We start from the raw sequence: 27,617 nt of genomic DNA, 5'->3' as shown, positions 1-27,617 counted from the left end.
TCTCTTGTTAGGGGCAAATGCTGCTGGTGACTCTAAATTGAAGGAAGTGCACATTTACTATTCTGAAAACCCAAGGGTCCTTAAGAATTATACTAAATCTACTCTGATTGTGCTCTCTAAATGGAAAAACAAAGCCTGGATGACAGCACAGCTGTTTACAACATGGCTTACTGAATAGTTTAAGCCCACTGTTGAGACCTATGGCTCAGAAAAAAAAAAAAAATTCCTTTCGAAATACTACTGCTCATTGACAATGCACCTGATCACTCGAGAGCTCTGATGATTAATGTTTTCATGCCTGCTAACACAACATCCATTCTGCAGCCCATGGACCAAGGAGTAATTTTGATTTTCAAATCTTATTATTTAAAAAATATATTTGGTAAGGCTATAGCTGCTGTAGATACTGATTCCTCTGATGGCTCTGGGCAAAGTAAATTGAAAACCCCCTGGAAAGGATTCACCAATCTAGATGCCATTAAGAACATTCATGAGTCATGGGAGGAGGTCAAAATATCAATATTAACAGGAGTTTGGAAGAAGTTGATTCCAACCCTCAGGTTTGACTTACAGGGGTTCAAGATTTCTGTGGAGAAAGTAACTGTAGATGTGGTGAAAATAGCAAGAGAACTAGAATTAGAAGCGGAGCCCTAATATATGACTGAATTGCTGCAATCTCACGATAAGATTTTATCAGATGAGGAGTTGCTTCTTATGCATGAGTAAAGAAAGTGGCTTCTTAAGATGGAACTTACTCCTGGTGAAGATGCTGTGATCATCGTTGAAATGACAACCAAGGCTTTAGAATATTACATAAACTTAGTAATAAAATTCATCAAATATCTCTTTTTTATTTTCACTATAATTGCCTTTTATTATGAGTACCTTTGTAAATCTGATCTTTATTTGTCTCTGAGATTTGAAAGCATTACATATAAGCATTTGTGAAGGAACATCTGCGAATGATAACATAAGCAAATTACACACTGCAACACTGCCTGTAGTACATATTACTAACAATAAGATGTACAAGAACAACAACAACAGCAACAAAAAGCAGTTGTAAGTATGGTTTGTCATAACTCAAATACATTGCAAGTCAGGGACTACCTGCAAAGAAAATAGAAGACTTTTTTCCCAGCAACCATAAATGTGGGTTGATGATGCCTAATGCTAAACCAAATACTGTACTTGGCAGGCAAATAAAATTAGAATGTATTCAAAACAGCCACAAATCACATGTGTTCTACAAATTGCTCTGCATGGACATTTAGATAGATACCTTCAGGAAAGAGTTAAAACTATGACTCCAAACTGTGAATCTTATGAACCAAGCCAGGGATTAATAACTTCAAAACGATCCTCTTCATGAAGAACAAAAACATGAAAATTATTTTTACATATTAACTGCATGAGTTGAGATTGAAAATAAAGCTGTATATTCATTGAATCCAGCATTAAAGCAGGTCTGTTGCAAGGCTGAGCCAGCTGGATGAGGTTTTTGTACTGAAACATGATAAATGTTCGCACTCAGTGTGGGGTGGAGATCACAGCACCTGGGGAGGAGCAAATGAGAAAAGAGGAGATTGGAGGGAGGGGAAAACAGTCTTAGGGATTTTGTCCATTTGGAAAGAGGGCAAGGCTCAAGCAGCAGCTCTGTCCCTGGAGCCCTTGGTATAAGTGCTTCCCTCAGGGGCTTTCATGAAGGAAGATAAACAGCCCAACTGCCTGGCCTTCGACAAGCTGAAGTTCATTGCTGAACACATGGCTGTTCCTAAACACATAGTCTGAGGCAGGTAAACCAATTAGACATCTGTAGATGGAGATGATTACAGGGACAAGGTAAGGACTGATGTTATGCTCTCCTACAAGCAGAGGCGACAGGACTCTTAAAGGATATTAATATATATAGGCAAAGAATGGCGAAGACCAAGGCACATACATGGTTTGTTACATCAGAAGTGGAGATTGAGGTCTGGGAAGGAAGCGAAGGGCATATGAGCTAGCTGGAGTTACCAAAAGTTGGTAATAAAGAGATACTATCCAATAAATGACAAGTGCCCTGATAATTAGACTGGGCATGGTAAACAGAAAGCATGTTGCCTTAGATGACAGACACCACTTGGCAAAGTATGAAGAGAACCTCAAAAATGGCAGGGATCTGTGCTGGGTTACCCAAAGCAGGCGTTGGAGGGGCTTTGGGGACGTGGTCAGGGCATCTCAGGCACGTCTGAGAAGAGATTTACAGGGAGGTGGCATTTGGACCAGGATTTTTAGGGCAATCTTCTATTAGATCAAAGTCAAGAGAACAATTCCACAGGCAAATCCCTAACTCCTGATCTCCCTGGCCTCTCTCTCTCTCTGGCTCCGATTAATAACATTTCCCCTGGTCGTCCCTCTCCCCCAACACCTGGTCATCATCAACTTTTGCGATTTGCCCTCCTCTCAAGCCCTGCCTTTGTTGGTTTGTGTTTCCCCTGGCTCTTCTTGCTTTATTCTTCCTTCCTTTCCTTGTCTGGTCTGTGCAGTACACGCCTGCCACATTCCTTTCTCTTGCTATCCCACTCTCTTCCTTTTCTTCCACCTCCTACAAGAGGATGGCTGCCCTCACTGGAGGAAACTTTCTCAGAGTGTCCGTATGCTGCACAAGAGTCAGTTCTCTGTCCCAAGGCTTGATGACAGGTATCACTGGACCGGTGACTCTCATGGAAGAACAATTTCTACCAGCTCCAAGAGGAGAGTATTAGGAGAGTTTCCTCTCCAGAAAGAAAAAGCGGGAAAACCAAGAGGGAGAACTAGGGTGAAAAAAATAATATTAATGAACTCAACATAGATCTCAGATACTGAGCTGGATACTTTAAGATAGCTCAACATTTAATATCCTCAGATCCCTACCAAGAGAGTTTTTTTATTATTTGTTTCCATTTCTTCATCCAGCAAAGGAATTGAATATGGCCCTCTTCTCAGAAAGTGCCGTCTGAGCCCAATCCACCTGGATCGTTGCACTAAACCTATCTGCTTACATGCCTGACTCCCTCTCAAACCATGAGCTGAGTTAGGATTCAGGTACATGGCATGATGCCTAAAAAATAGTCACTGCTCAAAACCTGTTTTATGAATGATTAAACTAATGAAGGAATGAAAGGACACTAGGATGTAACTTATGAAATACAGTTTAATTCCACCTGCAGAAGAATCTTCCAAATATGAAGCACTACACCACCCTGATACTCCCAGAAATAATGACTTTTTTTTTCTAATTTCAGTCATTTCTAAACTTAGTTCTCTAAAGTGGAAGCACCAGAAGTGCCTCAATCAAGTACACAGGCCCTGCCAATTTTACCTCCTGAAGGTCTTCTGACCCTCTTCACAAGTAAGAAAAGTGAGGTTAAGGCATCTGCTAACTGCCACCTGTGTAAAGTTAGAGTCTAAGTGTTCAGTTGTGATCAAAGCCCTTCCCGTCTTCCACTATGGCCCCTCCCCTGTCTCACTCTAATACTTCCTATGCACTAGCCACCCTGAGCTAAAATGTTTCATGAATGTGCTGTGCACTGATCTATACATGCATTTTTTCTTACGCTGCTCCTGTACCTTGGTATTCCTCATTCTGTGATAAACTACTCAATCTCAAGTTCAAGCATCATCTTTTTACAGCCTTCCCAGACACACATAATGATTTCCTTTGTGTATTCGTTATACTGTTTTGAAGAAGTACATACAAAATCGCTTTTTATTTTTGTTAGCTGGATATGTGTGTATCTTTTAATTAGACTGTCACTCATTGGGGTACAGACTTTATCCTATTTATCTTTGTGTGTTCCTTATTATTTGCACAATCAAAGCTGGAAACTGTGGGATATGCCAAAAGCGCCTTGTGACTTCAGATAAAATATTCATGGACAGTCTGTATTTTACTCTGTCTCTGAGAATGGGAGGTGAGCCCCTGGCTGATCTACTCAAACATGAATATATTGAATCACACTGGTACTAGCCACAGAATCTTCCGTTTGCTGGGCATCCCCGGACTAGAAGACCAGCACATGTGGAATTCCATCCCCTTCATCATTTCCTATGTCATTGCTGTGCTTGGGAACAGCCTGTTCATCTTCATCATCCTCACAAGGCACAGCCTCCATGAACCCATGTACCTCTTCCTCTGCATGCTGGCTGGAGCAGACGTTGTCCTCTCCACATGCACAGTACCTCAGGCCTTGGCCATCTTCTGGTTCCATGCTGGGGAGATCTCCCTGGATCGCTGCATCACCCACCTCTTTTTCATCTATTCCACCTTCATCTCTGAGTCACGGATCTTGCTGATGATGGCATTTGACCGCTACATTGCCATATGCTACCCACTGAGATACACCACTATTCTTACACACGCCTTGGTTGGGAAAATTGGCTCAGGTATCTTCCTGAGAAGTTATGGTACAATCTCCCCCATGACATATCTTCTGAAAAGATTGACTTTCTGCCAAAATAATATAATTCCACACACCTTCTGTGAACACATTGGCTTGACCAAATATGCTTGTAATGACATTCGAGTGAACATTTGGTATGGTTTTTCTGTCCTAATGTTAACAGTGGTCTTAGATGTTGTGCTAATTTGTGTTTCCTATATGCTGATTCTTCGTGCTTTCTTTCACATGCCTTCCCAAAATGCACACCACAAAGCTCTGAACACCTGTGGCTCCCATGTCTTTGTCATCATCCTACTTTATGGGCCTAGAATCTTCACAACCCTTACTCAGCGTTTTGGATGCCACATCCCACCTCATACCCACATTTTGTTGGCTAATGTCTGCATTCTAGTTCCACCTATGCTGAATCCCATCATTTATGGGATCAAGACCAAACAGATCCAGGACCAGATGGTTCGTGTGTTATTTACAAGGCAGAAATGATTTTGTGGTAGGAACTGTGTTTTCACATTCTCCAGCTATCCATGAGGCGGCCTACGGAAGTGGTAGGTGAGAGGGGAAGCTGAAACACTAGGTAAATAGCTCAGGGTCTATTTGTCTAGACACTTACAGTAGTCTGTGTCTAGAGCAAGTTCACCAGAGAGGTAGCAGGGCTTACTTTTTCTACTGTCTAAACAACCTGAGATAGAAATGCCATTTTTGACTGAGGGAGCATCTTCCTGCCCAGACCTGGGACTGGATGGACTGATATCCACAAGTCATATAGCCTTTATGATACTATTCTAATCTCTGGAAATGGATGAAGTAAGAACCATGCTCTGCCTAGGAATTTGTGCAGCTAATCTGCACTGAGTCTCTCAAGCTCTGGGACCTCATGCGATATCCCTCAACAACCACATACAAACCTCCATCCCTTTATGTCCCTCATTCTAACTAAGTGGCATTCCTAGGACTATTGATTCCTAGGCTTTCAGGTTATTCATATTACATTGTTATTCACATTCTAATCAATATGCATGTCTGTAATAAGAGAATATAAATTAATCGTCTGTTCATACTTTGCAGAACAATCCTTGAGGAAACTGAAGCTGACCATTTCTCTCTCGGGAAATTCTCATGTTGTTTCTGAAGGGGTGGTGTGTGCTAAGAAAATGATGAGGAAGGAAACTCCTCCATTATCAGTGTCAGTGTGTTCTTCTCCTCAACATGGCAGGCCATTAGTGTTGGTTCCTGGTTTCCTTTACAGAGACACTTATCATGTTACCTTTAAGCAACCAAGGCTTCAGAAACTAAAGGCCATTCATGCCTCATCTCTCCCACGTCTTTGATGTGTTTCTGCTTTGTCTTGGAATAACCTCTCTTGACTTTTTGGGAAATTTCTATTCCTCGTTTCATACCCCATTCTCAATATTGTCTCCTCTGTGGTGCTTTCTCTAACCAACTTGTATTCGATGTATTATTTACTTAATACTCTGGGAAAAAAAAAATATATTGTCCATATTTCTTTTTAAAGTTTTATTTTATTGGAAATATATGTTCTATGTAGACAACACTAGATATTAAAAAAAAAAAAAAGACCAGGTCCCTATGCAGACCACCTTCTACTTCTACATTTCAGAGTCTTCATATATTTGCTGTGTTATGTTCCAGTGATTTTTGTTTAAGTGGAAGAAACTGCTTCTTAACACTTTTAAAGAGGTCTTTTGCGGCACATTTGCCCAATGCAATGCCTCCTCTGATTCCTTCAGTGTTGCTTCCACAGGCGTTGATTGTGGATCCAAGTAAAATGAAATCTTTGACAACTTCAATATTTTCTCTGTTTATCATGACCAATCCATGCACTAATACCCCTGCTTAATTAGATGAGTAAATTGAAGCTCAGAGAGATGGGCATCCAGCTAATAAATAGTAGGGTCCGCACTGACTGAGTCCATGTCTGCCTTATTACGAAACCTATGTTCTTTTCATACCCATTCTCTTTCCAACAGAGGCTTACTCAATTCCTGCAACAAACAACAAAGGGTCTACAGTGATGTGAAACAGTCATTTTCAGGGTGTCTTTTTTCTTTGATTTTTTTCACTTTTTCCACTCTGCTTTCAGGGACTGTTTATGTTAACGGATTCAGCGGAACAGGTGTAATGGATTGGTAGATTTATCACTTTTATTACCAAACAGCCAAACAGAATGACAGGATCCGCTCTCCACAGAACCCACTCACCTTCCCATTCCCCAGGCTCTAACCAAGGGATCCGCAGTTTCTGTGTCCCTGATGCTCACTGAGGGTAAAAAAAAAAAAAAAAAAGGTAGTGGAAATTACCCGTTTTTCTGAGAGCCCGGTTCCTTCCTTATGCCCCAGTAGCTGACTTTGTCCCCACAGTCAGTTAGGGCGGGACATGACACACTCCTCTAGAGTGGGCAGCTGCCGCGGAGGGGAGAAGGTCTGAAAACGACCCATAAACCACAGAGAGTAATTTCAGATCTAGGACTTAAGACGGAGAGACTACGGGGGACTCAGCCTCAGCTGGGCAGAGCAGGGAGGGGGAAATGGGAGAGAGGCATTACATTTGATAATCGGAGAGCGTGAGCCTAGGACGAAGTGCTGCTGAGTTTTCGTTCAACCCCAGCTTCCAAGATGCCCAAGTCTAGGGGCTCAGAATCTTCTAATCCCTCTCTCACCCCAACTCCTCCTTGTCTCTTCCCGTTTGCCCTCCCAATTCTCTTCCTTTCCTGCTGCTAATCTTTCTCTTCCTCCACACCCATTTCCCTTCAATTCTCCTCCCACTCTCCTCCCCTTTTTTTTGACTCGCCTTTGAGAGGAAATCGAAAGTGAAATTAGGGGTCCGCCCTTGGCCTTTGAGTGCCCTGTTGAGGTGAGTGAAGGTGGCCAAGCTGGGGGATCCCAGCCTCCCCTTACCCAGATTTGAAGATTCCCTTCCACCCCTTCTCCCTTGCGGAACTTGGTCGACCCAGCAGGTCTTCCCGCGCGGGCGCCTCTGCCTAGAAGGAGGCTCGGCTCTGAAGTGACTGCAGAGGTAGCCGGCGGGAGCCAGGCCGCCCTGTTGCCGGCGCCCGTCAGGGGTGGAGTGGCGCGCGAACCTTGGACTACCGGGATTGTAACCCGGAGGTTGGCACAGGGGAGCCCAGTGTGGGGCGGGCCAGCAATCCTGGAAACGGAATTTCCCTTCCCTCCTATCTCCCATCGACGACCCTGGGTTTTTTTCCTATCTCCAAAAATCCACCTCTGCAAGTGAGAGGAACAGGGCTGCTCAGGACGTTGGACTAGGATGTATCCTGGTCCAAGACTGAGGTGCTCAGTGCCCTGGAGGAAATGAAGACAGGAACCAGGTAGTAAAGAGAAGAGCCCAGGGAGTGCTGGCCGCACTTCTGAGCGCACAGTGTCCCCTCCCTTCCCAAGTAGCTCCCTTCCCCCACTGGCCTACTCCTCAAAAGTAAAACTCCTAAATTTATTCCTTCTTTTTCCCTGTTCCTTCCTCTTTTTCATTTTAGTCTATGTAACTTTATGCAAATTATTGCATCTGTTTTTTGATGTACACATGTATATGTATATATACATATGCTTTCATCAGGTCCACCCCAGCTTAAATATGTATATGTGTATATGCATACATGTATATATCTACATTTGACTCCTGCCATTATTGTAAAGAGGAATGACTTGTCCCTAGGTGGTGCAAAGGGTTAAGAGGCTCAGTCTGAAAGGTTGGTGTTTTGAGTCTATCCAGAGGTTGGGTCTTTTAGAGGCACCTTGGAAGGCCTGGCAATCCACTGAAAAACCCAGCCATTGAAAGCCCTGTGGAACACAGTTCTACTCTGACACAAAGAGGTCCCTATCATTCAGATAACTAGTTTAGTTTATTGTTATGATTAACTTTTCAGCAAAATCAGTGATTGATTACATGAGATGGGAGAAGATGGATGGAAAAAGCCTTGGCCCTGAGGGAAATCTTCATTAAAAAAAAAAAAATCACCAGAAGGATTCCCAAAGTGGCAATTGGTGGAAGTGGTCCTAGTGAGAAACCTGGAAACCCCACAGTCTCATATTCAGGCCCAGCCCTCTGACCCAGCACCTCCCACCTGGACCTCCCTTCCTGTCAAATTGGCTACTATGCATGCCCCCACAGACAACTTGATGTATTTGAATGGGCTCAGCCCCTAGCTGGGTACAGGATTTTTTTTTTTCTTCCCATCCCATCTTCCCTTCCTTTTGTCATTTCTCCCAGGCAGTTGGAGTATTTTCCCCTTGGATTGTAATGGAGACCCTTTGAAGGATTTAAGCTGGGGTGGACATGATGACAGCATAGTTGTAAAGTTTTACCTCTGAGATTCTGGACAATTATATTTGCCTGTTTTGCAGACTCAGTTTCCCCTTCCGTCTGACCAGACTATGGAGGAGAAGTCCTTGTTATTCAGATTGATGTTCTTGCTTTTTCTTGTTTTTATCCCCTCCAGTTCACCACCCCCATGCCCTCCTTTGAATCATTTTATTTCTCTCACACAACCCTTCCCATTTTCTTTCCTTTTCTCCTCTCCCCACTAGTCCCCCACAAGATCTCCGTGGTGCTGTTTAACACGAACACTGCCCCTATGGCCTCAGCGAAGCCCCTGGCAATGATGTGGGAGGAGGTAACATGCTCTGTCTGCCTGGATCCCTTCGTGGAGCCTGTGATCATTGAATGTGGCCACAGTTTCTGCCAAGGATGCATCTCTGAGGTCGGGAAAGATGGCGGCAGTAGTTGCCCTGTGTGCCGGCAGAAATTCCTGCTCAGGAACATCCGGCCCAATCGGCACCTGGCCAACATGGTGGACAATCTTAAACAAATGGACCAGAGCACCAAGGAGGACATGAAGGGGGATCAGTGTACGGTGCATGGAGAGAAACTTCACGTGTTCTGTGAGAAAGATGGAAAAGCACTTTGCTGGGTGTGTGCCCAGTCACGGAAACACCGTGACCACTCCAGGATCCCTATTGAGGAAGCTGCACATGAGTACCAGGTGAGGCCTTAGCACAAAGCATGAGCAGGTGAAAAGGAGATGGGCCCTGATTAGTGCTTTGCTCTCCACAGCTTGTGATAGGAGAGAGCGGCCTCTGGAGTTGAAGGACTGGGGAAAGAAAGGGTGTCTCCCTCCATGTCTAATCTAAGTGGAGAGTTGCAGACTAAACACAACCTTCTCATTCCCCGAGAGTAGGGAATATGCTGTGGGAAAATCTGGCAAGGATCATGTTTCCTTGTGGCTTCCTGGTTAATTAGGAGTGAGAACGCCCCCTACCCCTGCCACCCCAACAGTGTGGGTCTAGTCTACAAGAAAACATCAGACTTTTTCTGAAGTATTCCCATTCATCAATTCCAACATCACTCAAGACTCCAGTGCTCCAACCTTCTCTGCACCCAGGCTTTTCTAAGAACCAAGATGACCTTCCCCCACCCCATGTTACCCCACCCTACTTAGTCTGGTTAGGGATTGACTTGCTTTCTCTCTCTGCAGGAGAAGTTCCAGGTGGCATTACAGAAGCTGAGAAGAGAGCAGGAGTTAGCTGAGAAGTTGGAAGTCGATATTGCTGAGAAGAGAGCAGCCTGGAAGGCAAGGGTCACACCCAGAAAGGGATCTTAGATCAGAAGTCTGGGCAGAATTCAAGTTCGTGGGCTCAGCTATACCTATCTGAATAGCTATAGGGTTGGTATATCTCACTGTCTGAGAACCAGCCATCCTCCTTGTCTCCTGATAAAGGGAAATAAGAATGAAGGAGGCTAGAAGGAGAGCTTCCAATCAAACACAAAGATTGAGAGTCTATAGGAGAGGGGGTTGAGTGGGAGAAACCATACCTTAAAGCTCCCTGCTCCTCCGAGCCCAGTCTCAGCAGATGACAGTACCAGTGCTTGGTGTCTGGGACAAAGGTATCTCCAGAGAGCAGCCCAACCACTATGCCTTGTAGGAAATGCCAAAGGCTGTGAGGAATGGGCTTAAGGGTTGAAGTAGGAAAACCAGTTTCAGCAGGTGTTTGCTTGACCATGTCCAGATCACTGGTCCAAAGTATAACAGAGAACTAAAACTTGTTTCACACTGGTGAAGGAGTTTCATACTAGTGGAGGAGGGGCAGGTCAGGGATTAAGAAGAATGCAGAGAGCTCCTGGACAACAAATCCCAGAAGAGGAAGATTTAAGGTGAGGGAGGGAAGAGCCAGGCTGCAATACCAAGCAGTGACCCTCCAGTTACCAGCAAAAGAGAACAGGCAAAGAATATTCTGGAAACTTCCCTTTCCCATGACTTAGAAATGATATTTTGAGCCTCTCTGTGTGAGCTAGTTCGGGGTGGGGTCAGGTATTAGTCTGTTAACAACTCAGAGAGAAATGAAGGCCAAGGGATACATTTGAGAGGTGACTGGCTTTTGAAAGAGAGGTTGAGAAAAGTCTTGGGTGTCATAGGCTGATACAGGTATGATTGTGGGCCAGTTTCAGTGGGCTCCCACCAATCCCAATCCCCTCTTAGTCCCAGATGCCTTACCTGCTAGTCTCCCAGCAAGATTCTGTGTTTGTGTGTCCCCAGACAGAACCAGAGTGATGAAATCTGCAGAGGATAGAAATAGGTACCCACACCCTCCATCCTTGAACCTTGAGTTATTCTGATAAAAACCATACCTCTCTTTCCCTTAACACTAAAGACAAAGGTTGAGATGCAAAAATCAAGGATTCACGCAGAGTTTGTGCAGCAGAGAAACTTCCTGGCTAAAGAAGAAGAGAGGCAGCTGCAGAAACTTGAGAAGGATGAGAGAGATCAGCTCAGAATCCTGGGGGAGACTGAGGCCCATCTGGCCCAGAAAAGCCAGGCCCTGCAGGAGCTGATCTCAGAGCTGGAGAGGAGGAGTCGGGGCCCAGTACTGGAACTGCTTCAGGTGAGACCAGGGAGAGGCTACCTCTGAGATTCAAGGAGTAACTAGAGAAAAAACAGTTCCCTGGGTCTACCATTTGAGCAAATGGAAACCTGGTCCTTGGAATATTCTTAAATAAACCGAATTAGGATTCATGGATGGTTTTCATTCAAGGTATAGAATGGTACAAACTTAGGAGGGAATATTCCATGCGGCAGAGTTCCTGGCTGGTACAAACAAGTAACATGCGGAGGTTCAAGTCCATTCAGAAGCACCTTAGAAGAAAGGCCTGGCAGTCTTCTTCCGAAAAAACTCAGCCATAGAAAACCCTGTGGAGGCCAGTTCTACTCTGACACACATGGGGTTGCTATGAGTCAGAAGTGACATGATGACAGCCGGCTTGGTTTTTATTCCATGCAACAGTGAACAGAAACGGACGTCTTTGGTAAGTGCCTGACATGTACTGGGGGAGTGACTTTGAGAGAATCCTTTAATCTTTCTGAGCATCAGATTTCTCATATGTGAAATAAGTATTATGTTATATATTTCAAAGCATTTTTGTGAAAGAATCCACTAAGGTCCTTAGAGGAGTGTCTGGCCATTGGGGAGGGTTTAATAAATGAGATACAACTAAAAACACTGAACTGAAAATCAAGAGATAGTAGCCCAGCCCCGGCCCTGCTGTCAGTTCTCTCCATAACTCCAGGTTAAGTCATTTTCCTTTCCTGGACCTGATTTCTTCATTTGTAAAACAGCGTGGTGGGAAGTGGACTAAATAACATGGGTACTCCAAACTTTAGCCATAAATGTATCACCTTTATACTTTCTGCTACTTCTGTGAACGGCCTAAATGATTTTAACATATTTTTCCTTAAAATGTCTCACTTTTTTAATCTGAGTAAGTTTAGTTTAAAAGGAAATTTGTCCTAAACAATAATAGCCAAGAAATTATGTGTTGATATACTGTCGTCATGTGCCATCAAGTCAGTTTTGACTCATAGTGATATAGAACCGCCCCATAGGGCTTCTTGGCTGTAATCTTTATGAAATCAGATTGCCAGGTGAGCTGTCCATGGAGCTGCTGCGTGGGTTTGCTTTTGGTTAGTAGCCAAGTGCTTAACTGTTGCACCACCAGGGCTCCTTGTTGATATGTTACTTATTATTTATTCTAATTTATTTCATAACAATAATAATAATAACTGCAAGCTCTTGAATAGCACGTATTACATGCCAGGCATATCTTTATTTCAACGCAATGAGGTGGGTGCTACTATTATTCCCGTTTCATAGATGAGGACACTAAGGCACAGAGACATTAAGAGTCTTAATGAAAGACTAAAGCTAAATAACTTGACCAAGTCCACCCAAATAGTAAGAGGTAGAGCTAAGATTAAAATAAGTACATAGCTATTTTTTAAAAATTCATCAATGCCTGATCCCAGTTATACTAAATATCCAGGATAGGCAAATGCATAGAGATAGAAAATAGATTAGCAGATACTACTGGCTGTGGTAGGGAATATGGTTATGCGGATATGGGAAGTTAATGCTTAATGGGTACAGAGTTTCTGTTTGGGGTGATGAAAAGGTTTGGAAACAAGTAGTGTTGAAGGTTGTACAACATTGTGAATATAATTAATGTCTCTGAATTGTATACTTAAAAATGGGTAAAATGGCAAATTTTGTTTATATGTATTTTACCACAATTTTTAAAAAGTTCATCTTTGAACATTGTACTTAAAATCATCTTGCATCCATCATATGTTTACCTTACTGTGGGAAACCATGGACCAGATAGTCTCAGAAGTCCCTCTACTCTCACATTCTATACCCACTTCTCACTTATTGACATGGTTAGGTTCCAAAGACCAGGTCATTTTGTGAAAATCAGCATTACGTAAAAATGGAGGATGACCACATCAGATCACAAAGTGCAGGATAACTACATTGTTACAAAACTGCCAAATTAGGTCATTACATAACTGCCAACCCACTGAAAATGATGGCCCAGGCAAACTGACACATAACCTGAACCATCACAGCTGGCGTTACTCTCTCTTGCACCTCGGTGTCTGTTACAGCCAGACATACTTCGTTAATGTGTAAAATAGTAGGATAGTAGATTTTTTACTCTTGTTGTAAATACAAAATTTTGGATAATGATATCATCACTAAGTGAGGAGTAAGTATACAGTTCTTCTTTTCCCACATCTTTTCCCTCATTGTCAGATGTGGTCATGAAGCCATTTCTTTCTGGCTTGTGCAAAAAGGCTGATCTGATTTGGTTGACCTGACAGGCACTCTCTTCCCATTATCCAAATCTTGTTTCTGCCAGACATTGAACTGAGCTTTCTGGTATAGTTTTGACTAGGCCTAGGAGCCTACCAACTCCCATGTGAGGGCCCCAAACTCCCTGCACAGGAATATTCTCAGATGATTTGATTTTACCTAATGAGGGGCAGCATTAAGTACAGCACAGGATAGAGCTTTGACCAACCAGCCCTTCCTCCCCAAACAACTCAAGCCCACAAATGAGATAGAGCAGTTTCTGGGGATCCTGGTTTAGACATTCTCTCCCTGTGATTCTCTCTAGGCTTCAGCCAGGACTGTTTTCCCTCTGCCACCCTGGATCTGGGCTTTCTCATTCATTTTCTGAGTCAGAGTCCTTAAACTGAAGATCTTTCCTATAGGTATAGGTCACACCCATGCTAGGTTCCTGGTTACCCCACAACCACCCACACTCGAACCTGGTCAGAAATGGCTTTCTGCCCCTAGAATGGGGTAGAGCAGTGCCCTAGGACCACAGGTTTGTGTCACATCACCCTTAGGACCAAAGTCTCAGTGGTGAACCAGTAACTGCAGAACTTACTCTCTGTCTCTTTTCTCCTCAGGACGCTAAAAGTATCCTGGAAAGGTAAGGAGAGGTTTTCTTTGTAAGGGCAGGGGATGACAAGAAGCATATGCACCTATGCAAAAGGTTCTCGAGTTAGAAAAACATGTGCTGAAGTTTTCCCCATCCTCTTCCCTATTCTCAAGGACCTGATCGTCCATAAAATATTTTCTAGTCTCAGAAGGCTGATTAATGGGCGTCCCTGTTGGTGAGTTGCCCACAGTGATTGGACTATACTGTCTTCCCAAAGTGAAGCTGTGGCAAGCAGAAAAATTCTGGGAAGCTCTGAGTCAACAGCCTGCTGGGATTCCTTTTTTAAATGGAATTTAACCAGTTCCAAACCCCCGAGAGCCATGAGTAAGATCCACAGCATGGACGAGACTCCTTGAGTTCCTTACAGAAGTGATTCAGCCTATGTCAGATGGCCTTGCTTGTAAAATGCAGTAGAATGTGCTCAAAGGGTGATCAGGCTTGGAGAGGAGATAGGGACTATCTGCATGCTGCGGAGGCTCATGTAATTAGGAACTCCTGGATAGGAACTCAATCCCTCCTCCACCAACCCCCAGGGACTGAATAAAAGATGTTTGTAAATTTGGGTAGAATTAAATTACCACAGTCATCCATGAGGGAGGTTATGGCATTAGGGTTCCAGAAGGATGTGATAGAAATTGGAGATGGAGGTCTCAAATTCTCTTTCCGTCAGGAGTGAGGCCTGGAACCTGAAGGAGCTAGGCGTTGCCTCCCCAGACCTGAGGAATGAGTGCTGTGTTCCAGGGCTGAAGAATATGCGGAAGACACACGGAGGTGAGGCAAGCTCTAGGAGCTGTGGGACTGGCCCACATGGGGAGCTGAAGGGTACAATGTGGATGCGGAGCCGATGCCCAGGGTGGGGGAGAACAGCAGCATCTAGAAGAGATGGCAGGTTTGAGTAGGTGGAGCAGCATGGAGATAGTGAAAGTGGTTCCCTCAAAGGTCAAGGCAAGGGCCGGAGTTGGCTGGGGCGCCATTTCCTCACACGCTGAGGCTCAGGGTCACTCCCTCGTCCTCATCCCAAAGTTTAACACATGCACAGGCCACTGACCATCACTGCCCCCAGCCACCTCACACTCTCTAAGACTGACCATGGTCCGCTCTCTGCAGTACACGTCACTCTGGATCCAGACACGGCCAATCCGTGGCTCATCCTTTCTAAGGGTTGGAGACAAGTGAGGCTTGGATACACCTGCCAGGACTTGCCTGAAAATGAAGAGAGATTTGATAGTTATCCCATGGTCCTCGGTGCCCAGCACTTCGACTCTGGAAAGCTTTACTGGGAGGTAGACGTGACCGGAAAGGAAGCCTGGGACCTGGGGATTTGTAGACACTCTGTCAAGAGGAAGGGACAATTTACGCTCAGCCCTGAGAATGGCTTCTGGACAATTTGGTTGTGGAACAAACAAAAATATGAGGCTGGCACTTCCCCCCAGACTTCCCTCGACCTTAAGGTGCCTCCTCGCCAAGTTGGGATCTTCCTAGACTATGAGAACCACACCGTCTCCTTCTACAACATCACTGACCATGGCTCCCTTATCTACACTTTCTCTGAATGTGCCTTTGTTGGGCCTCTGCGGCCCTTCTTCAATACTGGCTTCAGTGACGGAGGAAGAAACACGGCCCCTCTGACCCTGTGTCCACTGTAGCTGGGATGGTAGGGGTCCACCCACCATTGGTCTCTTCTGGACAGTGCTACCTGCTCCCTGTTGATACCCTTCCCAGTTACTGCCCCTGCCTCTTTCCATTAACTGAGCCACCTCTGCCTCTGCAGAAGTGTCAGCATCCCAGCAAGCAGGCCTTGACAGGGAAGTCACTGAAAGTCAAGGCCCAGTGGCTTTCAACAGCAATATTCCTGCCCTAGATTGCATATGATTCCCTCCAAGGAGGCCAACTACTTCTATTTGGTCCAGATTCATCTGGATCAACCAAAAACATGTTTCCACCTTGTTTATGTGACTTAAATTTTGTTTTCTTCTCTTCATCCCTACAGCCATTGCCTTTGGTCAGATCTCTGTTCTATCTTTCTAGGTTTACCAAGAGGCTTCCTGAGGGAATTATGCCTCAGTCTATCCCATTCAGAGCTCATTTCTCGTCTACATCTAGAATTCTCTTTCCAACAGACACGCACCTGATCATAAGTGGCTCCACATTGCCTATAGAAAAATAGCCATATTTTTAAATTAAGGCTAAATTATGCAAGCCTTAGATTGCCATGGTAAATATGCAGCCTGTTATGCACCAAACCTCCGCCCACCCCCGCCACACACACGGACACCTTAAACCTCAAACATGAAATATTTGCTACTGTGAACATGTTTAATATTGATGTGTCTTTGACATTGTACACAGTGTTTTTCCTGCCTGGATCATTCTTCCTTCTTCTACACTTGGAATATTTGGTCTTGGATTGTGAGACCCAGGTCAAGAGTCCCTTTTGTTACTCCCTGTCTTAGTTACATATTGCTGCTGTTACAGAAATACCATAAGTAAATGGCTTTAAAGAATAGGAATTTATTTTCTCATAATTCTGCAGGCTAAAAGCTCAAATCAAGGTCTCGGCCATATTGATTTCTTGTCAATACCCCTGGACATTCCTTGGTTCCTTGGCGTTCCTTGGCTTGTGAACAATCCTCACACGGTGTCTGTCTTTCCCCGTGTGCGTGTTTTTTTCTCAGGAGTGATTAAATTTAGAACCCACTCTACTTGGGTATGACCTAATTAACAATGAAGAAAACCCCATTTCCAAGCATGATCACACCCAGAGGTACAAGGGCCAGGATTTAACACTTTCAAATATTTCTAAAGATTTACCTCCTAGTAAATCTTTCGCAGGAGGGTATTTGAAGAGAAGCACCACCAAAATGAGGGAAGAAGCCAAAAATAGAGAAACATGGGCTGCAACTAAGAAACTGATACAAAGAGATACAATACAGGAGAGGGTGTAGGCTGCGACCAAAAAAGAACCAAACCCAGTGCCATCAAGTCGATTCCGAAAAAAGAACCAAACCCACTGCCATCAAGTCGATTCCGACTCATAGCGACCCTATAGGACAGAGTAAAATTGCCCCCCGTAGGGTTTCCAAGGAGCGCCGGGCAGGTTTGAACTGGCGAGCCTTTGGTTAGCAGCCATAGCACTTAACCACTACACAACCAGGGTTTCCGTAGGCTGCAAGGGGGCGAGGAAATTCCTTGATTAACGGTGAGCAGTGTCAGCTGTGGAGAGTCCTGGAGCACCATGAGTCCAGATTGAATCAAGGGGATAGGGGGCGCCGGAAGGAAATTCTAATATGAAGAAAAGACAGAAGCTTGTTTGAAACATAATCCTCATTTCCGGTGGAAAGTTAAGGTATATAAAAACCAAGCAAACAAACAAAAAAAATAGACAATTATTAACTCTAAGGAGGAAAAAAAACTTACACAAGAACTGTATTCACTGTGTACTTCACTTATTAATTACATTACTTAATGATAATGTAAACATAAACATGCATCTTAAAAATCATATTAATAACAGCAGGAAAAGTTTATGTGTCTGAATGTGTATGAGGGGGTACGTGTAGGAAACCTAAATGATCAGCTTCCATATTAAAAAAAAAATCAGTAGATAGCATATAAAAATGACTTAAAAATTTTTGATCAAGGAATAACAGCACGACCACCCTGACAGGGAACACATAAGAGAGCCCCTGATGGAGCAGGAGAAAAATGGAGTGCAGAACTCAAATTGCGGTAAAAAGACCAGACTTACGGTCTGACTGAGACTGGAGGGACCCAGGAGGACATGGCCCCTGGACTCTCTGTTAGCCCAAAACTAAAACCATTTCCAAAGCCAGCTCTTGAGACAAAGATTAGACTGGACTATAAGACATAAAATGATACTGGTGAAGAATGTGTTTCTTAGCTCAAGTAGATGCATGAGACTAAACGGGCAGCTCCTGTCCGCAGGCGAGATGAGAAGGCAGAGGGGTACAGGAGCTGGTTGAATGGACACCGGAAATGCAGGGTGGAAAGGAGAAGTGTGCTGTCACATTACAGGGAGAACAACCAGGGTCATATAACAATGTGTGTATCAATTTTCGTATGAGAAACTAACTTGAGCTGTAAACTTTCGCTGAAACCGCAATGAAAAAATTAAAAAGAAATAACAATATAAGCATGCTGTTTTTATGGAGGTAGATACTAAAGACACAGCTATAGGTGGAAACCGTAGTGGTTCAGTGCTACGGCTCCTAACCAAGAGTTCGGCAGTTCGAATCCACCAGGCGCTCCTTGGAAACTCTATGGGGCAGTTCTACTCTGTCCTATAGGGTCGCTATGAGTCGGAATCGACTCGACGGCAGTGGGTTTTAAGTGTTAAAGTAATTGCTTCTGAGGAGAAGGAATCAGAGGTAAGGTAGGAAAGGGAAATTCTATTTTTTATTTTAAGCCTTCTAGGACTTTTAGAGTGTTAAATTATTAGTATTTGCGGAAATTAAACTAAAACCAATGATCATAATAAAGTGCCTACCTCTTCACCAATAACAAATTTTTAGCTCAAAAATATACATTCCCTCACTTCACTGTCTCATTCTCGCTTCTCTCTCTCCTTGTTTTGATTTCTGGAGCTAAAACTCCTCTTCGAGCACCAGATTATCCCCTTAGGGCTCCTTAGAGAAGCTAGGGTGGCTCAAATGAACCTACTCCTCTTTCCTGAGAGGAGAGTCTAGGAAGCTGGCATTGGAAGAGGCATAGACAGTCTATAGGAGATATTTCCTGCAATGGACAATGGCAACTTGGCCGCACAAATGCTGTATGAAAATGAACTTCCTCAAGGAATACCATTCTCCTAGAGGAAATGGAAAAGTGGTGGCACCAAAAAGGACAAGGGTACAGTGTATGCCCCATAGATTTGAGGATGAAAAAGCAGGTGAAGAAGACTAGAAGGAAGAAGCCAGAGGTCAAACATGATCAGAAATGGGTGGCGAACAGCCTTCAAAAGCTGATGGAGATTTGAGAAAAGGAACAGCCAAGAGAATGTGTTTTGGTTGGAGCTCTAGAGGAAAGCTGGGGAGTTGGGGAATTCTCTTTGAAAATATCTGCTAGGCAAGTTCCCATTTATCCTAAAAGCCCTTACCCCGTGCTTCCTTCCCATAGAAGTTTTCTTGAACCTGCCCAGACATCCTCCTGCCTTGTGCTCCTGAGCAATCTCCCTCTCCCTCTCCCCTGGAACTCCTCAGACTCTGCCAAGCATATCAGTGCTTTGCTTGCATGATCCATCTCCCCTAAGTCATACTTTTTAACTACTACAGAACATGTCTCATTGATCAGGAGCTACCTTTTTATCTATTAAGCATCTCTAACAATCTTTGACTTTCTTGATGGATTGGGTACATCCTTTCACCAGTGCATACCTACAACATAACACAGATGGAAAGGCAAACAGCAGAGTGTGAGGGGAGAAAGACCAGGTGAGAGAGCAAATAAGATTAATGGCCAAAGCAAAACTTCCCTTTAAGGAGACAGGGCCCAAATCCAAATGAGACTCCAATAGCCGTCTCAGAACTTGCCATATATTTCTGCCCTGTCAGCCCAAATTTTGGTCATTGGTGTTCTCTACAATCTCTTCACAAGGTTCCAAACAAAAGTCCTGATATTCGCATCACCATACACCTGTGAAGAGTTCTAATATCTAGCTCTACTCACCCCTGTTCCTACAATCTCACCTCACATAGGACAAAATCAGTCATCAGCCTCAGACCAAGTCTTCTGAGACAGAAATGGAATCGGTGGACTAGAGAAAACTTAGAAGAAGATTGAACTACAGAGCTAATTATCTTTGAGAATTCTCAGGATGCAGCTTTTAGTCCAGGAACCAGTGCTCTTGGGTTTAACTCTACCAAATTGCCCACAGCTCCACATGGCTGAAGTCGTCATGGCTACTTCCATCACCTTTTTCTGTTGACACCTGGACCTCTGGGACCTGTCCAGCTATTTTGTCTCTATCCTCAAATTGTGTGTGTACTTATTTGTGGTTTTCTATACCCAGAGGCTCTTAATTCCAACCTAGTGGGTTTTTTCCCCCTGAGAAATTTCCTGTGCCTCTTTCAAGAAGTGTTACACCCACCTTAGCCAAAACTCTCTACTACTTACAATCAATGTGTGCAATTTAACAGGTATTTTTCTTAGCAAATCTTTCTTCATAACTAAGACAAACTTTCAAGTTCAATTTACCCATCTGCTGTGATAGAATTTATATTTTAGAGCATAAGATAGTGACTTTTCATTAAAGGTGTATGTATGACATGCAGGACTATTTGCAGTAGCATATGAATCATAATTGCTGTGAAAAATGCTTGTTACTTTGACTAGAACTGCAACAAGCCATTTAATGTTCAGTGTAAAATATATCATGACTGAGATTGATAGATTTACATTCAACTTTCTTTCTTTGTTTTTATCCTCCTTATAGATTACATATTTCTGATTATAGAAGTAGTATATAACAAATGAAAAATATCAGGTAATTCAGAGTGGCATATAAAACCAACTGAAAATCTCATCTCTTACTGATAACCGTTACATCTATTTTACTAACACAACCCTTCATAATGCATGTCATTCTGGAACTATTAGCACATTCGTGATGAATATGTTGCCATGAAACTGGGCTCCCTAGTATGAAAGGAAATTATGGATTAGGAAATAGTAGAGGCCAAGTGGCAGCCCTTAGCTATCCTAAGTAAAGCAGGCAGAATGAGCAGCAATGCCTCAGAGGCAATTGGGATGCCTTGGCCTATAGAGACTTGTGACAATGAGTCTGATGAGGAAGGCTGGTGAACAGATCATATTATTTCCAGAAAGGAGATAAATGCAACTGAATAGGCTGTTCCCTGACTTGCATAGTGAAAAAAAGAAAATTCAAGAGGTGAAATGCGAAGTCTGACACAGCATGGAAATGGCAAATTATAGCCCTGTTCCCAATGTCCACATCCTAGTCAGTTCACAAGACTCAGAGTTAACTTCAAGAAGGAATCTTCTCGCCAGCACAGATAAAAGCAGGAAATAATCTCCCTGGTCCTTTCCAAAAGGTACCTGAGGGCATTTAATGAGTTAATTGAGAATGGAGGAAAGCAAAATATCAGAATTTTTAAGGAGTATTAGATATAGGATCTGAGCTGTCACTAATGACAAGGGACCAAAAATGTGATCATCTGGGGCCAAGTGGGGAGCCTGGAATTCTGTTTCCACCTGGTGATAACAAGGGTTCACCCCATTCCTATGCCAGCATGGAATCATGCTAAAATAAGACATTTAAATAGATCCAGAGTCTAATAACATCACAGAAATCTCAGCAGGACTTTTGGTCCTAGGCTAAGGAAGCTCCTCTCTCTCTGTTCTGAGAGTTAATGAGCCCAAAAGCCGTTCGATTAGTTCTCTTCTTATTCCTTCTCTGCTGGAGGATAGAGGACGGAGTGTGTTCACAGGTGAACAAAGATATTTTTTGACACAAAGAGAGATGCTCTGATGAGGAAGTCTGGTGAATCCTTGTGTTCCATTTCTGTCATGTACTGAGGCTGTGACTCTTCTGGAGGAAGACATTTGGCAATGGCCCAAGGTTCCCTCCTAAGGTTTCAACACTGCATAGGGGGAAGGAAAGGAGTAATGCAAGGGAGAGGGGAACAGAGACCTGAGTGTCTACAATATCTGCTTCTATGCTAAGCCTCTCCCAGGTATGCCATTTTGGCTTAGGGTGGGTCTCCATAAGGCAGACTTGAGGCCATTGTAGGAATCGACTCAACAGCAATGGGTTTTTTTGGGTTTTTAAGAGAAATTGGGAGGAAAAATTAGCTTCCGCAGAAATTGCCCCCATGCTTCTATTTCCCCTCTGTGTGAGAACTCCCTGAAGAAAATATTTCTCTCCCTGGCTCCTTCCTCTTCCAAAGTAAGTCCTCTGTCTGAGAGACTGATGACTTCGCTCTCTTCCTCATCCCTGAAGAATCAGATTCAGACTGAGAGATGAAGTTTCCGGAGACAGATTAATCAAATAAGAAGCATCCTGGACAGTGAGGAGTAGATGGCTCTGCAAAAGCTGCAGAAAAAGAAGAAAATGTTATAGATAACCTGGTAAAGGGTAAGAATGAGCTGGTCCAGCACAGCCAGTCACTGAGAGAACTCATCTCAGATTTGGATTCAGGGGTCAACAATGGAGCGACTGCAGGTGAGTCTTGGGAAAGAGCCTTCACATAAGAGATTCAGGAAAAAGGAAGACTTCCTTTAGTGGCATTCCCTTCTGTGTTCCTGGCCTTCATTCTGGTGGTGACACTAAGAAGTTCCGATGGACCTACAGTACCCTTCCCTACAATCTATTTCAGAAGTTGGGATAAATTAAATGCATGAATAAGGGAAAGTCCCACTATCATTCATTTGTACGGGAGTGGATTATCCTGTCTTGAGTCAATCTCTTGTGAGATATAACAGAGACAAATGAGCAGAGAGACTGGGGAACCTCATACCACCAAGAAAGTAGCACCTGGAGCAGAGCATATCCTTTGGACCTAGGGTTCCTGTGCTAAGAAGCTCCTAAATCAGGGGAAGATTGATGACAAGGACCTTCCTCCAGAACTGACAGAGAGAGAAAGCCTCCTCTATAGCTGGTGCCCTGAATTTGGACTTCTAGCCTCCTAAACTGTGAGAGAATAAATTTCTCTTTGTTAAAGTAATCCGCTTGTGGTATTTCTGTTATAGCAGCACTAGATAACTAAGACATCTAGCTTATCTTCTGGTGTTGTGTATTGTTAATTATGGTTTGTATCCTGTTTATGACATGTATTAGGGCCCCTCGTGTTGACCCTTTATACTTTTGGGTTTTGTATTTAGGTCTTTGATCCATTTTGAATTAGTTTTTGTGTATGGTGTGAGGTATAGGTCCTGTTTCAATGTTTTTACAGATGGACATCCAGTTTTGCTAGCACCATTTCTTAAAATGACTGTCTTCTCCCCATTTAATGGACTTTGGGCCTTTGTCGAAAATCAGGTGACCAGGTTCTTGATTCTGTTCCATTGGTCAATGTGTCTGTCATTGCACCAGTACGAAGCTGTTTTGACTACCGTAGCTGTATAGCATGTTCTGAAGTCAGGTAGTGCGAGACTCCCACTTTGTTCTTCTTCAGTAACACTTTACTTATCTGGGGACTCTTCCCTTTCCATATAAAGTTAATGGTTAGTTTTTCTATCTCATTAAAGAATGCTATTGGTATTTGGATCTACTCCTGAGGTTCACCTCTCAGCCAAAGATTAGACAGGTCTATAGGAGCCCTGGTGACATGGTGGTTAAGCATTTGGCTGCTAACCAAAAGGTCGACAGTTCAAATCAACCAGCTGCTCCTTGGAAAACCTATGAGGCAGTTCTACTCTGTCCTGTAGGGTCACTAGGAGTCAGAATCGACTCAGTGGTAATGGGTTTGGCTTGGTTTTTTATCGGGCTACCAATAGCACATGTGAGGAACGTGCTTCATAGTTCAATCATGTATACGAGACTAATGGGCACACCATCCCAAAAGGAAAGACAAGAAAACAGGAAGGGACAGGAAAACTGGATGAATGGAAATAGGGAACCCAAGGTGGAGAAGGGGAGAGTGTCAATACATCACACGGCAGGCAACCAATGTCACCATACAATTTGTGTATTAACTGTCTAATGAGAAACTAATTTGTTCTGTAAACTTTCACCTAAAGCACAATAAAAAAATAATAATGAATATATATATTTCTCATGCCTATTTGCAGTCATGCCCCACTCCTTCTCCTCAACCCCAGTTAACCACTGATTGCCTTTCAGTCTCTATTGATTTGCCTTTTCTCGATATTTCATGTTAATGGAATAATATAATACATAGCATTTTGCCTCTGGGTTCTTTTTCTTTGCCTAATGCTTCTGACGTTCATCCAGGTTATCGTGCATGAAGAGTTTGGTCCTTTTTGGTGCTGAATAGTATTCCGCTCCATTTTGTTTATTCATTTAGTTGATGGACATTTTGATAGTTTGCCATTCTTTTTTATTATGAATACAGCTGCTATGAGTATTCCAGTATATGCCTTTGTTAGGCATGTGTTTTCATTTCTCTTCAGTAGAATCCTGTGAATGGGATTGCTAGATTGTATGGTAAATTTCTGTTTAACTTTTTGAAGAACTACCAAACTGTTTTTTAATGTGGCTGCATACCATTTTACACTCTCACCAGCAAAGCATGAGGGTTCAGGTTCTTCCAAGTACTCACTAACATTTACTATCGTCTTATTGTTGAAATCTAAGTGTGTATAAATTCTGAATATAAATAAGTTCTTTATGAGATACATGACTTGCAAATATATTTCCTCAATCTCTGACTTTTCTTTTGAAGTACAAATTTTTTCCAACAGTTATTAACTGAATACTATATGAATAAAATACTATTTTTTTATATGCGATGCATTGACATTACATCAATCAATAAATAAGATAGAAATCCCTGCACTCATGGAATATAAGCATTCTTTTTCATTTTCTTTCCTAATGTCGATTGTCATATAGGAGATTGACTTTGTGTTCTTTTGCCTTACAGTTCTATGAATACAAACACATGTAGATTTGTTTAACCACCATCATATTCAGAATAAAGAAGTACAAGCTATTTATTTTAACAAAGTCCAGTTTTTCATTTTTTTCGTTTATGAACTAGATTTTTCCCCATCTACAAACTCTTGCCCCACTCAGGGTTGTAAAGACTTTTTCCTTATGGTTTCTTCTAGAAATTGTACTGCTTTAGCTCGTACATTTATGTCTATGATCCATTTGTATTAAGTTTTGTGTGTATTTGACATAAAAGCTTAAGTTTGTTTCTGTTTTTTTGTTCGTATGTTGCATGTGCATTTCCAATTATTCCAGCAATATGTTTTTGAGAAAACTATCCTTTTCCCCACTGAATTGTTTTAGCGCCTTATCAAAAATCAATTCACCTTCAGTGTAAGAGTTTACTTCTGGACTCTCAATTCTGTTCCATTGATCTCTGTGAATTCCAATTCACCAAAACTATACTGTGTGTGCCCATAGAGAGTTTTGAAATTCCTAATGTAAGTCCTCCAGTATTGTTCTTTTTCAAAAATTTTGTCTATATCTTTTGCATTTTCATGTAAATTTTATGATTGCTTATCAATTTCTGGAAATTGAATTTGATAGAGATTGAATTTAATTTATAGATCAATTTGGGGAGAATTAACATCCCAACAATGTTCAGACCTCCAGTCCACAAACATGGAATATCACTCCATTTGTTTAGATCTTCTTTAAATTCTCTCAGCAACATTTTGATGTGTTCAGTGTACAAGTCTTGCACTGATTTCATTAAATTAATTCCTAAGTATTTGATTTTTCTCAAACTATCACTAATGAAATAGTTTTTTTAATTTCATTTTTTAATTTTTCATTGCTAATGTACAGAAACACTTTATTTTTTATACTGATCTTGTATTCTGTGACCGTGTTAATTAATTTTTAGTTTTAATACTTTTAATGTATTCTTGGGGTTTTCTACATATTATATTCTACATATTAGCTCATGTTAATTAAGAATAGAGACTTATTTATAGTCGCCTTTCCAACCTGGGTGACTGTGATCTGGCAGTTGGCAGTTACGATGTTGAAAAGAAACAGGAAGAAAGACATCTTTGCCCTTTTCCTGATCTTACGGTTATATCCTTTCACCATACTTATTCAATCTGTATGCTGAGCAAATAACCCAAGAAGCTGGAAGAAGAATGAGGCATCAGGACTGGAGGAAGACTCATTAACTACCTGACTATGCAGATGACACAACCTTGCTTGCTGAAAGTAAAGAGGACTTGAAGCACTTACTGATGAAGATCAAAGACTACAGTCTTCAAAATGGATCCACAATCAGTGCCCATGGAAGCAGCAGTTAAGCAATTAAACAACTTACTGCATTGGGTGAAACAGCTGCAAAAGGCCTCTAAATGTGTTAAAAAGCAGATACCACTTTGAAAACTGAGGTGCACCTGACCCAAGCCATGGTATTTTCAGGCACCTCATATGCATGTGCAAGATGGGCATTTAATTAATAAGGATGACCAAAGAAGAATTTATGCTTTTGAATTATGGTGTGGGTGAAGAATATTTCATGTATCATGGACTTCCAGAAGAACGAACACATCTGTCTTGGAAGAAATACAGTCAGAATGTTCCTTAGAAGCAAGGATGGCAAAACTTTGCCTCATGTACTTTGAGCCTGGCATCAGAAGGGACCAGTCCCTGCAGAAGGGTATATTGCTTGGCAAAATAGAGGGTCAGCAAAAAAGTGGACGACCTTCAAGAAGATAGCTGGACACAGTGGCTGCAACAATGAGCTCAAATACAGTGACAATTGTGAAGATGGCGCAGGACCAGGCAGTGTTTCAATCTCTTGTGCAGACGGTCACTATGAGTCGGGATTGACTTGACAGCATGTAACAACAACAACAACAACATCAACAAAATTATGAGAAAATAAATTTCTGTTTGTTAAAGGCACCCACTTGTGGTATTTCTGTTACAGCAGCACAGGATAACTAAGACAGTATAGACAAATGAAAAACTGGGAAAATATATATACAAAACATATCACTGATTTTATTGTACACACACACCTAGGTTTACCTAATACATGTTGTTGTTCTGACTCATTGCTACCCCATGTGTGCAGAGTAGACCTACTCCATAGGGTTTGTAAGGCTGTGATCTTTCAGAAGCAAGTTGCCAGGCCTGTCTTCCAAGATGCCTTAGGGGCGGGTCCAAACTGCCAACCTTCCAGCTGGTAGTAGCACTTAACCGTTTGTCCTACTCAGGGCCTGAACGCTGAACCATAAAAAGTAGAGGAGGAACTTGCGGCATAACAGCGTGAGAAGCTCCATGGGTTCCAGCAAAACTGGTGAAAATTATGAAAACACAACCATTTAATTAATATCTCTGGAAATGGTCTTTAATTAATAGCTCTGGAAATGGCATTGAAAGTAGGAGGAGGACGAAATCTCCTTTAAGATACCTAATTTTGAAGCACATTTACTCTGTGACCTGAACTATCCCTATATGTTGGCTCTCTTTCATGTAAATTTTTAACACTTCATTGCTTGAAGTGTGGTTGTCAGCCTAGCTGATTTGGCATCATGGAGGAGCTACTTGGAAATGCGGAATATTGGATCCCACCTTGGACTAATGGATCATAACTTGTATGTCAAAAAATCCTCATGTTATCTGAATGTAGTAATTGGAGTAGTGCTATATTAAAATTCAGGTCAGAGATTTTCAAATTTTATACCTGAGCATTTTTTTTTAAATGCTAACACCTATTTCCCACTACAAGAGACCTGGATTCA

General features: G+C 42.5%; 3 protein-coding genes across 6 annotated transcripts in view; all 3 read left to right on the top strand.

The window, feature by feature from the left end:
- Positions 1-27,617, top strand: part of LOC126079099 (E3 ubiquitin-protein ligase TRIM21-like) — a 113,145-nt gene that overhangs the window by 49,060 nt on the left and 36,468 nt on the right. The window contains exon 1 of one of the 2 annotated variants that reach the window (XM_049890030.1): positions 7,212-7,295. The exons of the other annotated variant lie outside the window; for it this stretch is intronic. The gene's annotated coding sequence lies outside the window, so the exon portion shown is untranslated. Of the gene's footprint in view, positions 1-7,211; positions 7,296-27,617 lie in introns of those variants that run through there. 2 annotated transcript variants of the gene reach the window in all.
- Positions 3,963-4,907, top strand: LOC126079140 (olfactory receptor 52B4-like). The gene has a single exon (XM_049890067.1). It carries the CDS (start codon positions 3,963-3,965, stop codon positions 4,905-4,907), a length of 945 nt encoding a protein of 314 aa, XP_049746024.1.
- The window catches only part of LOC126079101 (E3 ubiquitin-protein ligase TRIM21-like), a 63,258-nt gene continuing 42,852 nt past the window's right edge, over positions 7,212-27,617 (top strand). The window contains exons 1-7 of one of the 3 annotated variants that reach the window (XR_007518191.1): positions 7,212-7,295; positions 8,984-9,438; positions 9,931-10,026; positions 11,105-11,335; positions 14,203-14,225; positions 14,905-15,005; positions 15,342-23,833. Coding sequence is in view for 1 of the 3 variants with exons in the window: in XM_049890035.1 (XP_049745992.1) it covers positions 9,031-9,438; positions 9,931-10,026; positions 11,105-11,335; positions 14,203-14,225; positions 14,905-15,005; positions 15,342-15,880 (1,398 nt within the window). In the remaining 2 variants the exon portion in view is untranslated. Of the gene's footprint in view, positions 7,296-8,983; positions 9,439-9,930; positions 10,027-11,104; positions 11,336-14,202; positions 14,226-14,904; positions 15,006-15,341; positions 27,246-27,617 lie in introns of those variants that run through there. The other 2 variants (XR_007518192.1, XM_049890035.1) reach the window with 2 other exon arrangements.

Source organism: Elephas maximus, chromosome 7 (genome assembly GCF_024166365.1).
Source record: "Elephas maximus indicus isolate mEleMax1 chromosome 7, mEleMax1 primary haplotype, whole genome shotgun sequence".
In the NCBI taxonomy this organism is placed as follows: domain Eukaryota; kingdom Metazoa; phylum Chordata; class Mammalia; order Proboscidea; family Elephantidae; genus Elephas; species Elephas maximus.
This window is presented reverse-complemented; position numbering and strand designations above follow the sequence as displayed.